Source organism: Aspergillus costaricaensis, assembly GCF_003184835.1.
Source record: "Aspergillus costaricaensis CBS 115574 unplaced genomic scaffold BO79scaffold_59, whole genome shotgun sequence".
Lineage (NCBI taxonomy): Eukaryota > Fungi > Ascomycota > Eurotiomycetes > Eurotiales > Aspergillaceae > Aspergillus > Aspergillus costaricensis.
Genome location: NW_020291859.1, coordinates 15,078 through 26,539, shown reverse-complemented (window position 1 = coordinate 26,539; position 11,462 = coordinate 15,078). Strand labels below are relative to the sequence as shown.

The window sequence follows — 11,462 nt, the reverse complement described above, 5'->3', positions numbered from 1 at the left end:
TCAAAGGTTAAGTAAAGGCCTTGACACTAGTCTACTGGCCTTTCTTTGTGCACAGGTACCACAGCTCGCTGCTGTGCATTATTTACACATTACGGTATCCTGGCATTTACAATTTAATCCTTGTCGGAAGCAGAGCTTTACTGTTCGATTTGAATATAGCCCCGAGTCTTCCAATACCTTGTTGTAGCATATGATGCTATTACCAATCTATGTAATTTGGCCATTACTCGCCTAACATTGATAAAATCTTTCAAAACATCCAGCGCATGACTCCTTTGAGCAAAGCTAACATCCATGTTACGCACCTTAGCCGACCATTGTTCGGACATCCCTCGGAGACATGCAAGCCGCGATCATCAACGTTATCTTCCCGCTGGTATCGGTCCGTTTCCAAGTCAATCTCACCAAGAGGAACAAGCTTGGTTCTCTTGTAAAGCTTCCAAATCAAGAATAGGGAGCCCATGATTGGGATCTCAATATAGTATGATACGAACCCAGCGGCATCGAATCTTGGACTAAAGGATTTCCAGCCCTGTATGAGTACCAGAAAGAGATTCAACCCGGCAGCTAGCGCCGGGCCCCACGGATACGTGACATTTTTGAAAGGTAGCAGGTGTTCGAGGCTTTGATGTCGGACGGCGGACCGGAAACGCAGCGAAGTCAGGCAGATGAAGAACCATGATATCTGGTTTGACACCCCCACCAGGTTCTGCAGCCACGACCAGACCTGACCGGCACCAATTTTACTTGCCCCGAAGCAGAGGGCACTGATAGCTGCGGTCGAAAGGACTGACACCCATGGGACATTGAATCGGTTAAGGTGGCCCAAGAAATGAGAACCGGGGGTGTGACCGGTAATGGCAAGGGTGTAGAGAAGGCGTGCGCCGGCGAAGAGGGCGTGATTGGCAGCAGATATTGCACTGGTCATGATTACAGCATTTATAAAGCTGCCCGCCACGGTACTGCCGGCTTTGTCGAAGACAATGGTGAAAGGACTGGTGGAAGCACTCTCTGTCGATAAGCCAGGATAGTTGTAAGGAATATCGAGACCGATGATGATGATAGATACCACGTAGAAGAGAAGAATGCGCCAGAAGACATTGCGGATGACACGAGGATAGGTCTGAGATGGATTCCGTGTCTCGCCAGCTGTAACGGCCACATTTTCGGTTCCGCCACTAATACTTAAAATCAGCGATCATAATCCAGATTTGCTTGGGCCATACATGTGAGTGTTACTAAGCGAAGGAAGCTGTCACAAAAACGGAAGCGAAGCCTCCAATTCCCCCGACAAAGGGCGCGTCCCCGGTGTAGAAGTATTTAGCACCCAGGTATGTTTGATCAGTATTAGCGCCACAGTTCACAGCAATCCCGACAATGATGAAGACCTAAATGTCATAAGATGAAGGCACGGATGTAAATGACGGGCTTGCGCACATACAATGATGGTCACGACTTTCAGTAATGACAGCCAGTATTCGATCTGGAGGGATGATTAATAGAATGTCACATCTCACTCTTCGTTCTCACCACAATACCTCTCCAAAGATCCTGACTGAGCAGATATTCAGGGTCAGAACAAGCGCAAGGCAAATGAGGCTTAAGCCCCAGCCAGGGAAATGCTTCGTCCAATATTCCAGCAAGACTTGCAATGCTATAATGTCTGAAGCTGTGGAGATAGCGTCATTTGCCCAGTAATTCCACGTTAAGGCGAATCCAAGCGCATCGTCGACGAAACGCCTAGTCAATGTCAGCAAGAAAACCGAGAACGACGCTTTCATTGATGCTCGGCATACCCTGAAAAGGTGCAAAACGACCCTGCAACAGGCATGAATGCTACCATCTCTCCCAAAGAGAGCATGGTAAGGAAAACAATGCCACCGCAAATAGTATATGCCAACAGTATCGACGCAGGTCCTCCAGTTGCCAGCGCCTCGCCTGTTCCCAAGTATAGCCCTGTTCCTATAGTACCTCCAATGGCAATCATCTGAACTTGTCTAGGGGACAATTTTCGAGCAAGTCGATTCGGTCTAATTTCCTCTAACTCTCCATCCATAGGACCAGCTGGAGGGACTGGTCTCGGAGTACTGCCGGGTTGCAGCTTTTCGGCGTCGAAAAATGACATTTTGGTGGGCGAAAGCAGCGGTGCTCTTAGGAATTCATTTACTGCTGGTCAACGAGCGTTGCTTTGTATATATGTTACCGGATGTGAGGATGCATTCAATACTAAATGATTGCCACTGTTGGATGCTGTGGGTCTATCAATCCCCGCTAGCCAGTCGGCGGAAGGACAAATGAGCAATCCAACCTTCCTGCTTTCGTCATTCGACACTCCGAAGCCTAGGGTCAATGGGGTTAGCTGATATTCTATCCCGTGGCCGCTAAATGCAACATTCTTTTGACATATTGCCAACTTGCATGCTATCGAGGTGAGCGGTAACCATGTGTATATGCTAACGGTACTACCAAACTTCCTACAATGGCATTTGATTATCAATATAGAATCGAACATGACCGTATAATGGGAGTTTGGGTGTTCACACAAATGGAAGCTAAATTTATATAGATGTCTTTCATGCGTATGTGCATCTCAATCACATACAGGTCGGCTTTCTTGCCTGCACATGTTCTTCGTTACTACCTATTTTAGTAGTATGAACAGGACCTCAACCGTGACTGCGCCCAACAAAGTATCATAGCCATTGATATGCTCCCGTGTGCTCCCTATGTTACGAAACTTAGAGGTTTTACCTGCTACTTATACCTAGAGCTGCTTTGAAATCTTCGTAGGTAGCTGGTTTACTTGAAGATTTCCAGGGAATCCCAGATCCTTCGTAGTATAACACCTCCAAGCCAATTAGCAAAGGCCAGATGCATGGTCAAAAATACAATGAACAACTAGCCATTAAACTTTCAGGCATGCGGGGATCGCAATATAATGATGCATGATGAGGCAAAGTAATTCTGATTGGCGTTACCCAAGATAAAGAATATGTCTGCAGCGTGGGATCTGATACTTAGATTAATGGTACCTAGATTGCTCAGTATGATCCTCTTCCTGCATGCTTAGGTTGACGCTAGGGAGAAGCCATCGCGTGTCACATTATTAGTCTGGAAGAAATAGGTCCAAGCTATGCTGTCAGTATATGGAAACTGTGAGACTTGTCTTGCTTTGGCTACTTCGAAGCTCATGCTGGATCGGGTTGTTCGGGGTAGTCTAACAGTACTAAAAGTCATGTCTGGGCTTTATTGGAGTATTAGACGTCTAGTAACATTAGGGAGAATATATGAGTATTGATACCCAAAGCGATTTCCCAAAGCGATTTCCCGTAATATTTTCTGTCGAGATTCCGGGGATATGGTCTGCAAGCCCAGGAGCGAAAAGGCTTACTCTGAGAAGAAAAGGCACACGATGTAGATGTGGCAAACAAACATCTGACCGGATAGTTTGCCAGTCTAAATGAAGATACTGTCATTGTGGTAACATACTGTCATCTGTCCGGGCGGGCTTCAATGGTCATCTACGATGGCCCCTAAAGATGAGGACCACCACAAATCCTAGCTACTCAGCCACTGTCATAACCTATTTAGCTAGGGAAGCTCTGATAAGCGGCATATATCCTTTGGATTTCTGTAATTGCATCATGTTTACATTAGACTGACGCAGCATTGAACCTTGGTGCTGACTCTGTTCTTTAAGGGATAGCTAGCACGCTATGCGTATTACTGTAGGCGGATATATTTGTAGTACACCCCCCAGTGCAGTCTCTCGACCTGAAACAACTGACTGCTACCACCTAGACACCTAACGCTTAGTCTGACACATGATATGAGTCATCAACTACACACGTAGCGGAGCTTTAAGGCGCACCTCTTGGAAGAGTTCGGTCAGAGTACCTTGGATGTTCAATGACAGAAACAACCGTACTATACACGTCAATCAGTAGCCAGTACAGAGCTGTAGTAACCTAAATCGCGCACCCACAGTGTGCTCAATACCCGAGGATCATCTTCGGGGATGCGCAGGTGCAGCCACAAGAGACTAAACACTAATCGAGACTAGGGATCGGCTAGTTCTCCGATAATGTCGGGGGAATTGAAAGGGGCAGCCGAACACCGTTAGTCCAAAATCATCTCTTATACCATGTTCCTTTCCTTTCCTCTCAGTCATTTAATACCACTCTTCCGAAGGACGATTGTGTTCTATGATTTGAACTTTTTCTGCCTCTCGATCAAATCCATCCACCCCCATTGGGCTGCATACGTCCAAGGTCTCCGGTTTAATGTAAGTCCTCTATCTGCGAGGCAGACATTTAAACAAGGCCTATTCTAACGCTCTGCGAAGACAGCTTGAAGATGATTGTGACGCGCGGAATATCATTGACAAACTTTGTCGTGGCATCGTCGGCACTCGCATTCCAAGTCTTTGTCCTGTATCCATGGCACAAGCAGCTCGACGACGGGTTCGAGGCCCTTAAGAAAGAGCACCTTCGAGTCTTAAAGTCTCTCGAACAGCTACAACATGACAGTCGGAAGCAGCTTGACGAACGATTGGCTTAAAATATGGATGGATCATTACGGCAAGATGTGGCGATAGAATAGACGGATTCGGTTAATAAAGCACAGCATAGACACGGCCTCCTTCTCGATAGTAATATCGAGTTACGGAGCCAACGAAAGGTATATACTGGGGATAATGTACATGGGTCTCACAATGAGCTTATCGAGTGTCTTGTACTTCCCAGACTATGAGAAACAATATAAGACTTCCTTAAAAGATGACAGCCTGTAACATTAAGCCACTCTTCTTACTTGATGGCCTAGATACGAAAGTGATGTGTCAATTAAACTACGATGCATTATGTGTCGAGGAAATGACTACCGCAGGAATTGAAGGTTTCTGGCGCGGATATGGCCGCTATGATCGGAGCGAACTCCGGTCGGCCTTGGTTAAAGACACACATAGCCTCCCCCCCTTCCCCCCCTTGGGTAACGGGATAGGCGTAAGGTAGAAATTGATTATTATCTCATAATAAAGCAGGCATTGATATTGCTCCCATCATTGGTCAATGTGGGTCTTTCCGCTGTATCCCAAAATACCAAACCCCTTTTGGATGATCTGGCCGGAGATGGTTCGTATCAGTCGGATCCGACTGATAAGGAACCTCGTGTCAATCATTACCCCAAAAGACAAGAATGAAGAATAGGTCCTTACTACCAGTAGGCTCTTACATACTTCCCTGTCCCTTCGTAGACAACGTCTTCCCGGCTTTTCCACACGCCGGCTAACTAACTACTTTTTATACTGTGTGACTTATCAGCTGCGATTGTCAAGATTTATGCCACAGGCATTATTTCCCAAGCGTCGGGAACCTAAAGGGTTCGTCACCCAGAGAGTCAAGTCTTACTTGTCGGAGAATGCAGATACATGCATAATAAAGTCTTTGTCTTTTCCATGACTTGTCTTATTGAGCGAGCGTCATTGGGATCCTCGCGGAGGAAATGGGACTATCTGCCGAAACCGGAACCCTGGCCAAATTGCAGGGTCAACGAGCTACTTGGGAAACGGAAGTCCGTGACTCAAGTCCCATGCAGAAATATCATGTATGTGGATTGAGCCAACGACTACTGGCATGTTGAAATGGATGAACTTGAAACGCCACACTGATAAAAGCAAGCCTGTTTACCAAGATCTTCCTCGGCTGTTGGTTGAAACTGTGGCGGTAAACTAGTTAGCTATCGCCGAATACCTAATGCATAAGCGAAACCTGCAGGTCACGCCGACCGTGGCCGGAAGGCATTGGAACACCGATACGTTCCATGTGTTAGGGATGTTTCTCCATCACGCATAGAATATCAACACGCCGCCCAGAAGAATCTCTGTTAACTGTTAACGAGTCATATTTCACCGGTGAACAGGCGTCCACGCGAAAGGCAATGCAAGTGAATGACTAACAATGAGGTCTGGATGCGCTAGTGTCTTGAGCATGGAGCGGATCCGAATACGAGGAACATGAACATATATCAGGATGTAGCAAGTCAAACTGTACGTTTTGTCTCAATGTCCAGGGAGCTTGCCTTGGGAGCGTATAATGCTAATGAAATCAGATTGGACAAGTAAACCGCTACATTACGTACCGAGTACCTCGTCATTATGTCATTGTCGATTTTCATGTTGAAGAATATCGTACATCTAGTAGACATTATGAGAGTCTCAGCCACACGATGAAATCCGATCAAGGATCCATGTAACACTCTAATCCGTACAGGTTACCGATCACATCTCTGGTCATGTTATGAAATACGAGGCTACTCTCTAGACAGTGACCTCTGTCCCGATAACGCTGTGACTGTCGCGGATAATGCTGTCCTTAACCCACGAGCCTGCATTGAGTATGATATCGAAGGCGGCACATACCTGGAGACCAGAATATTGGCTGGTGATTTTTATCATGATTTTCTTAGCGATAGGGAAGACCGCATTCTATAACCATTGTAGAAACAAATGCGGAAATGAGTAATCTGTCTGAAGCTTCCTGCTCAGTCATTCCAGACAAAACATAGGTTTCCCAGTGTTTGTCGCCTGAACAATAAGTGTGATGCAGGCCATAAGACTGTGTGACATGTGCTCTACTCTGTCAGGCAGTTATCTAACATGGATACAACACCGTCGGCGGCTAAGAAATAACCTGATTCTGTGAGTTTGAGTCGTTCTTTTTGTGAATCAGGTGATTATGTGGCACAACGGCCCTTGCAGCGTGCAATTAGGGGCACAACGCCACAACCTTATGGTGAACCGATGACGTAGCAGACAGGTCATGACAGAAGCCGGAGAGGAAGTTGCGCAGTAATGTACTCTACATGGCTTATAGCTTCAGTTGGGATGGTAGTATCTTCTTATGGTGTATTGCTGATGGTCGCCGTGTGTATAATGGGTGAATCCATGTATCTAACATCCCAAAACGTGTGACGCTGAAGGTCACTACTACTTAGCTAACACCATATGACTTCGTTGTATGCAACAATCAATGTAATCTTATTCAAAAGTCGTAGAAATAACACTGGCATGAAATGGTCATCCGTCATGACGACGGTACGGGGCTACTAAACAGCGAGTTCCCCAACCCAATTTCCTAGGCTTTCCAAACTCAGAATTAGAAACGCAATTCAAATAAGATTTAATCACAATTGAACCCCGAGGGGCAAGGGGTATAAAGCGGGTCAAAATCGTACATCTGACCGTTCCTGCTTACCCCCTATCCAACTTTCCTTTAAGGTTGCCATCGTCTAACAAGCTGCCAAACATTGCAGCTTCAAACAAGTAATTGACCTGGAGTGCATGCTGACAGGCATGGGCTATTAGCCAGCTCATCTCACTGACCAGACCCTTCGAGTATGTTGTTGCTATTGTAACTGAGAGCTGTTCAACCAAGTGCTGCTCCATTTCCTCGTCAATATTACCAGCTGCCGCATATTGCAGCACTGCTGGTGAGAGGAACCACCACAAAGTTGACAGGCTTGGGTCAGACCATGATTGCAGCTGTTGCTGTACATGATCGCAGTATACATGCCCATTACAGGAGTTCTGGAGAGGTCGGCTGAAACCAGTTGTCCGGTAATCGCTATCGAATGTTTCGCCAAAGTCTGCCTCCTTCTGGCAAGTATATGTTTTCCGTGCCTTGGGGTAGCCGAGCAACGCCCTGCGAAGGAAATTATGTCTGCCATTAAGGATGTGCCAGGGGTATAGTATCATGGCCACTTTTGCACATGGATCGGACCAGCGTTCAGTCAACATTCTAGCACTGTTATATGCGTATGCATCATAGACACGTCTCAGCTTTTCCTCAGTGATTACGTCCTCATCACATATATCTGCTGTATTTAACAGTGCGTTGAGGAGCTCTGAGTTGAGAATATCGGATCCAACATCCACAATGTCTGTTAACGAAACACTCTGCAACAAGTCATGTGCTGTGGCAGCACAATCAAAGCCGCGTGCTATCGCCTCAACGCCACACTGCCAGATAGAACTCTCGCAAATCCATAAAGGTAGCGCCTGGTCACGATTGACGCGTGCCACTTTACCCGAAAGTTGTGTGACGTATTGCTCCTCTAGTGATGTCTTTTCTCTCGTGTATCGCAGGGCCAAACCCGCGGCGGTCCTTCGATCTCTGCCGCCTGGCGTAACTAGCGCCTGGGGGTCATGAATTGCCTGTTCGAGGGTCTTCACAAAGTCGGGAAACACTTGGTGATAGGCATGCTCCCAAAAAAAAATCATGTCAACACAGTAGTTCGAGTAGAGTGTGTGGGCGTCGTAGGCTCCACACAACATATTGAACAGGCCACTTCCGAAGAGTGCGGCTCGCGTTAAGAGCGGCTCAGGCCAATTCCGTGCATTCAGCAATTCGACTACCTTCTCTGGCACTCGTGCCAGTCCGTTGCCTTTGGGTGGTAATATCCACCCATTATGTTGTTGATCAATCCGCCATTGCTGCAGCTCTGGTGATAACTTGAGATTGACTACTGGGCAATGAGTAGTATTCGACGTTGAGGGTTCATTTATTGACTCGAAGATAGACCTAAGTTTCTGCAGGCCGCTATCAACCATTATTTCAAGTCGAGCAATGGAACAATCACCCATTAGGTTCCGACATTCTTCATATCCGGCCACTGGAGGAGGTTTCGGCACATGGGTATTGCCCCAGAAATAAGGTGGGGTTTGCTTGACAGCGTGGGTGGGCTGCATCGTGTTCTTTGAGAAGGTCTCTTTGATCATATCTTGCTGGGATTGGTTTGAAGGAGTCATTTGAATACGAAGTATAGAATCCACTTAGAGTTGACGGAATGTAGTGAGTGATGCTTCAAGAAACGTTATGCTGCGCTTGCTGTTTATATGTGTTTATAGACTAGCGCTAATAAGTGTGACGTTGATAAACATTCCAGGCCGATGTTGCATTACTAGGTCCCAAGGAAAATGATAGTAACTACATCTAATCTGCTGGCCGCGTAAGACCCGGGTTCCAGTAACTACTGATGTAATAATACCCGGTCAGGAAACATTGGGTTGCAATGATCCGATTTTCGCGCAAGGGACTGAAGATCAAATGGCCCTATCTGGTCACACACATATTGAGACCCATATCTCACATCCCACAATTTGCTCTTGCCCCTCCAATGATCTATTGGATAAAGCGTGAAAATCTAACGTTTGGTCTGTCCAATAGCCAGTGATGTAGCTGAGTGATGGACGTTTCCTCTGCTACTCAGTATCGGTGTCCGTTCTTATTGATAAGGTCACAATTTGCAAATCGGTTGCTACTGCCAACGGACCAATCGTAGTTGTTGCTTAAATGCAACGTGCTCAAATCCGTAATGAGCATCGCCCATAATTGTATGAGAACATAGTCATCTCAACCTATTATTTCACGCGCGTTTTGACTATCCCTATCACACCACCAAGTCTACCTAAGTGCAGGGACTGCAGATGATCAGCGTCATTTAGGTGGTTATTTTTGCTCTAGGAAATGCCGCAGCCTCGACATACATCAAAGTTCGCTTGGATGCCTTTTAAAAGAAACACTCATTTCATATCCTCTCTTGTTCTCAAATTCACTGGCAGTGGAGTCTTGACCCAGACAGCATATGTCTCTTGATCCTCCCAGCGTCCGAGTGGCCCCTCTGGCTGCACGTCAAAGTGATACAGAATTTTGCCCAGAATGAGGACGATCTCCATGCGGGCCAAATTCTGACCGATACAGTCCCGCGGGCCTTGTAGGAACGGCTGCGTAGCATGTCGCCGGTCCTTCTCGAAGGGGTCATCCGGCGGAGATGAAACCGACGGGCGCGAGTTGAGCCAGCGCTCAAGGTGGAAGGCCTGAGGGTCGGTATAGTTCTGTGGGGAGACATTGGCAGCCCATTGCATGTAGGAGACAACGGTCTGTAATTTATCGTTAGCTTCTATGAGTCTAAATTGTCTCCTTTCCCCACTCTGGGCCAGAGCAGACACGCAAGTAATGAGAAAGGTGGTGATAATATTGACTTACCCCCTCTGGAAAAAATTCCCCATTGATGGTATGGCCCCCAATGGGAACCAGTCGAGTCAACCCCAGGGGTACGGGGGAGGTGAGACGGATGCCTTCCTTGATCGCTGCTTCTAGTACGGGCAGCCTGAGCAGGGTTGACACGTTTATCTGATCGGCAGAGGGAAATGCACCGCGCACCTCGCTTGTCAAGCGATCCATTATTGTTGGATTCCGAAGGAGGTGAAAGAGAATGCCAGTGATGGCGGTTTGAAGTGTGTGGCTCCCAGCAACAATGAGAGTTGCGGCGTTCACTACCATCTCGCCTTCGGAGATTTCCCGGCGGGATTGCTGCTGCACAATGTGTGCTAGGAAATCCGGCCTAATAGCCCTTGGCGCATCATTGACTCCCGTACTGGCATCGCTTTCCAGCTGCTGTAACCGGTGCTTTACCCTCTCTTTGGTTGTGGCTTGGTGTTGGGCCATGAGCACACCCGCAGATTTTGGGAGCCGCTTGACAAGGTAGTTAAACAGCCAGGGATAGAAGCGGCAGGAGGCTAGCTGGACTTTGGCTTTGAGCGAGTAGACGAGTTGGCCCACCCATTCGTGGTAGCGTTGATTGTCCAAACAGCCGAAATCTTCGCCGAAGCTTAATTTGCAGACGATATCAAAGGTGCAGAAGCTGATCCACTCTTGTAGATCAACCTTCTGCGTAGCTAGTTTGCTCTGGGACTGCATCTGGGTGATCATCTTGTCGACGTAGCTGGCAACGAGCGGCTCCTGGGCGCTTAAGGCCTGGCTGCTGAAGGCGGCCGCATAGGCCTTGCGGAGTCGTGTGTGGTCAGCATCGCCCGCATCGAGGATGCTAATGGGCTGCCCTGGCCTTGGAGGTGCCTGGCGGATGGGATCTTTGGGAAGTGACTTGAAACCGCCGCCGCTCGGTCGGCGCTGATAGATGTCTTTGACAGTGTCGGGGTTGATGAAGGACACCTCATTCGGGGCAACGCGGACGGTCTCGCCATAAACCTCGTGAAACGATTTTATTTTGTGCGCTAACTTCCCATTCCGAAATGCCAGCATATACGGCACACGGGTTAATGCCCAGAGAAGCGGTCCATTGTACCGAGATAGCGGGTGGAAGTAAAGCCGCTTCAGGGCCAGGAGGATGGGAAGCTAGAAGGCGTGGGTCAGAGAATGGAACAAATTTCTAGTCCTTGAGGCCGCAGTGGGCGCGAGTGGTCTTACCAGTAGGGCGGTGATGAGAATGGCATTAACTGATGAAGGGGCTGCCATGATCGTGCGCAGGATGTAACAGAAGCAAAGAGTAAGAGGCGAGGGAAGACGGCCCAGGAGAGCTGGATCGCGGAATTGCCATAGTATTTAATATAAGCTGCCGCGCAGACAGAAATCATAAAAGTCGAATCTGGAAGGCATTGGCGTGTG

The 11,462-nt window shown here is 47.7% G+C and overlaps 4 protein-coding genes across 4 annotated transcripts; 1 reads left to right on the top strand and 3 right to left on the bottom strand.

Moving 5' to 3' along the window:
• Positions 1–250: 250 nt before the first annotated feature.
• BO79DRAFT_278097 (uncharacterized protein) lies at positions 251–2,125 on the bottom strand (the record flags this gene model as incomplete). The annotated part of the gene is made up of 5 exons (XM_025687857.1): positions 251–1,178; positions 1,240–1,388; positions 1,442–1,483; positions 1,539–1,740; positions 1,797–2,125. The coding sequence occupies 5 exons, from the start codon at positions 2,123–2,125 to the stop codon at positions 251–253; spliced, it is 1,650 nt and encodes a 549-aa protein (XP_025534120.1).
• A 2,025-nt stretch (positions 2,126–4,150) lies between these two features.
• BO79DRAFT_183341 (uncharacterized protein) lies at positions 4,151–4,765 on the top strand. Its single transcript, XM_025680266.1, has 2 exons — positions 4,151–4,285; positions 4,346–4,765. The coding sequence occupies exon 2, from the start codon at positions 4,357–4,359 to the stop codon at positions 4,558–4,560; it is 204 nt and encodes a 67-aa protein (XP_025534119.1). The 5' UTR covers positions 4,151–4,285; positions 4,346–4,356; the 3' UTR covers positions 4,561–4,765.
• A 2,484-nt stretch (positions 4,766–7,249) lies between these two features.
• BO79DRAFT_161228 (uncharacterized protein) lies at positions 7,250–8,746 on the bottom strand (the record flags this gene model as incomplete). Its single annotated transcript, XM_025679011.1, has 1 exon — positions 7,250–8,746. One exon carries the CDS (start codon positions 8,744–8,746, stop codon positions 7,250–7,252), a length of 1,497 nt encoding a protein of 498 aa, XP_025534118.1.
• A 750-nt stretch (positions 8,747–9,496) lies between these two features.
• BO79DRAFT_212016 (cytochrome P450) lies at positions 9,497–11,137 on the bottom strand. Its single transcript, XM_025683121.1, has 2 exons — positions 10,044–11,137; positions 9,497–9,937 (listed from the first exon to the last, which is right to left on the bottom strand). Exons 1-2 carry the CDS (start codon positions 11,097–11,099, stop codon positions 9,581–9,583), a joined length of 1,413 nt encoding a protein of 470 aa, XP_025534117.1. The 5' UTR covers positions 11,100–11,137; the 3' UTR covers positions 9,497–9,580.
• Positions 11,138–11,462: the final 325 nt, after the last annotated feature.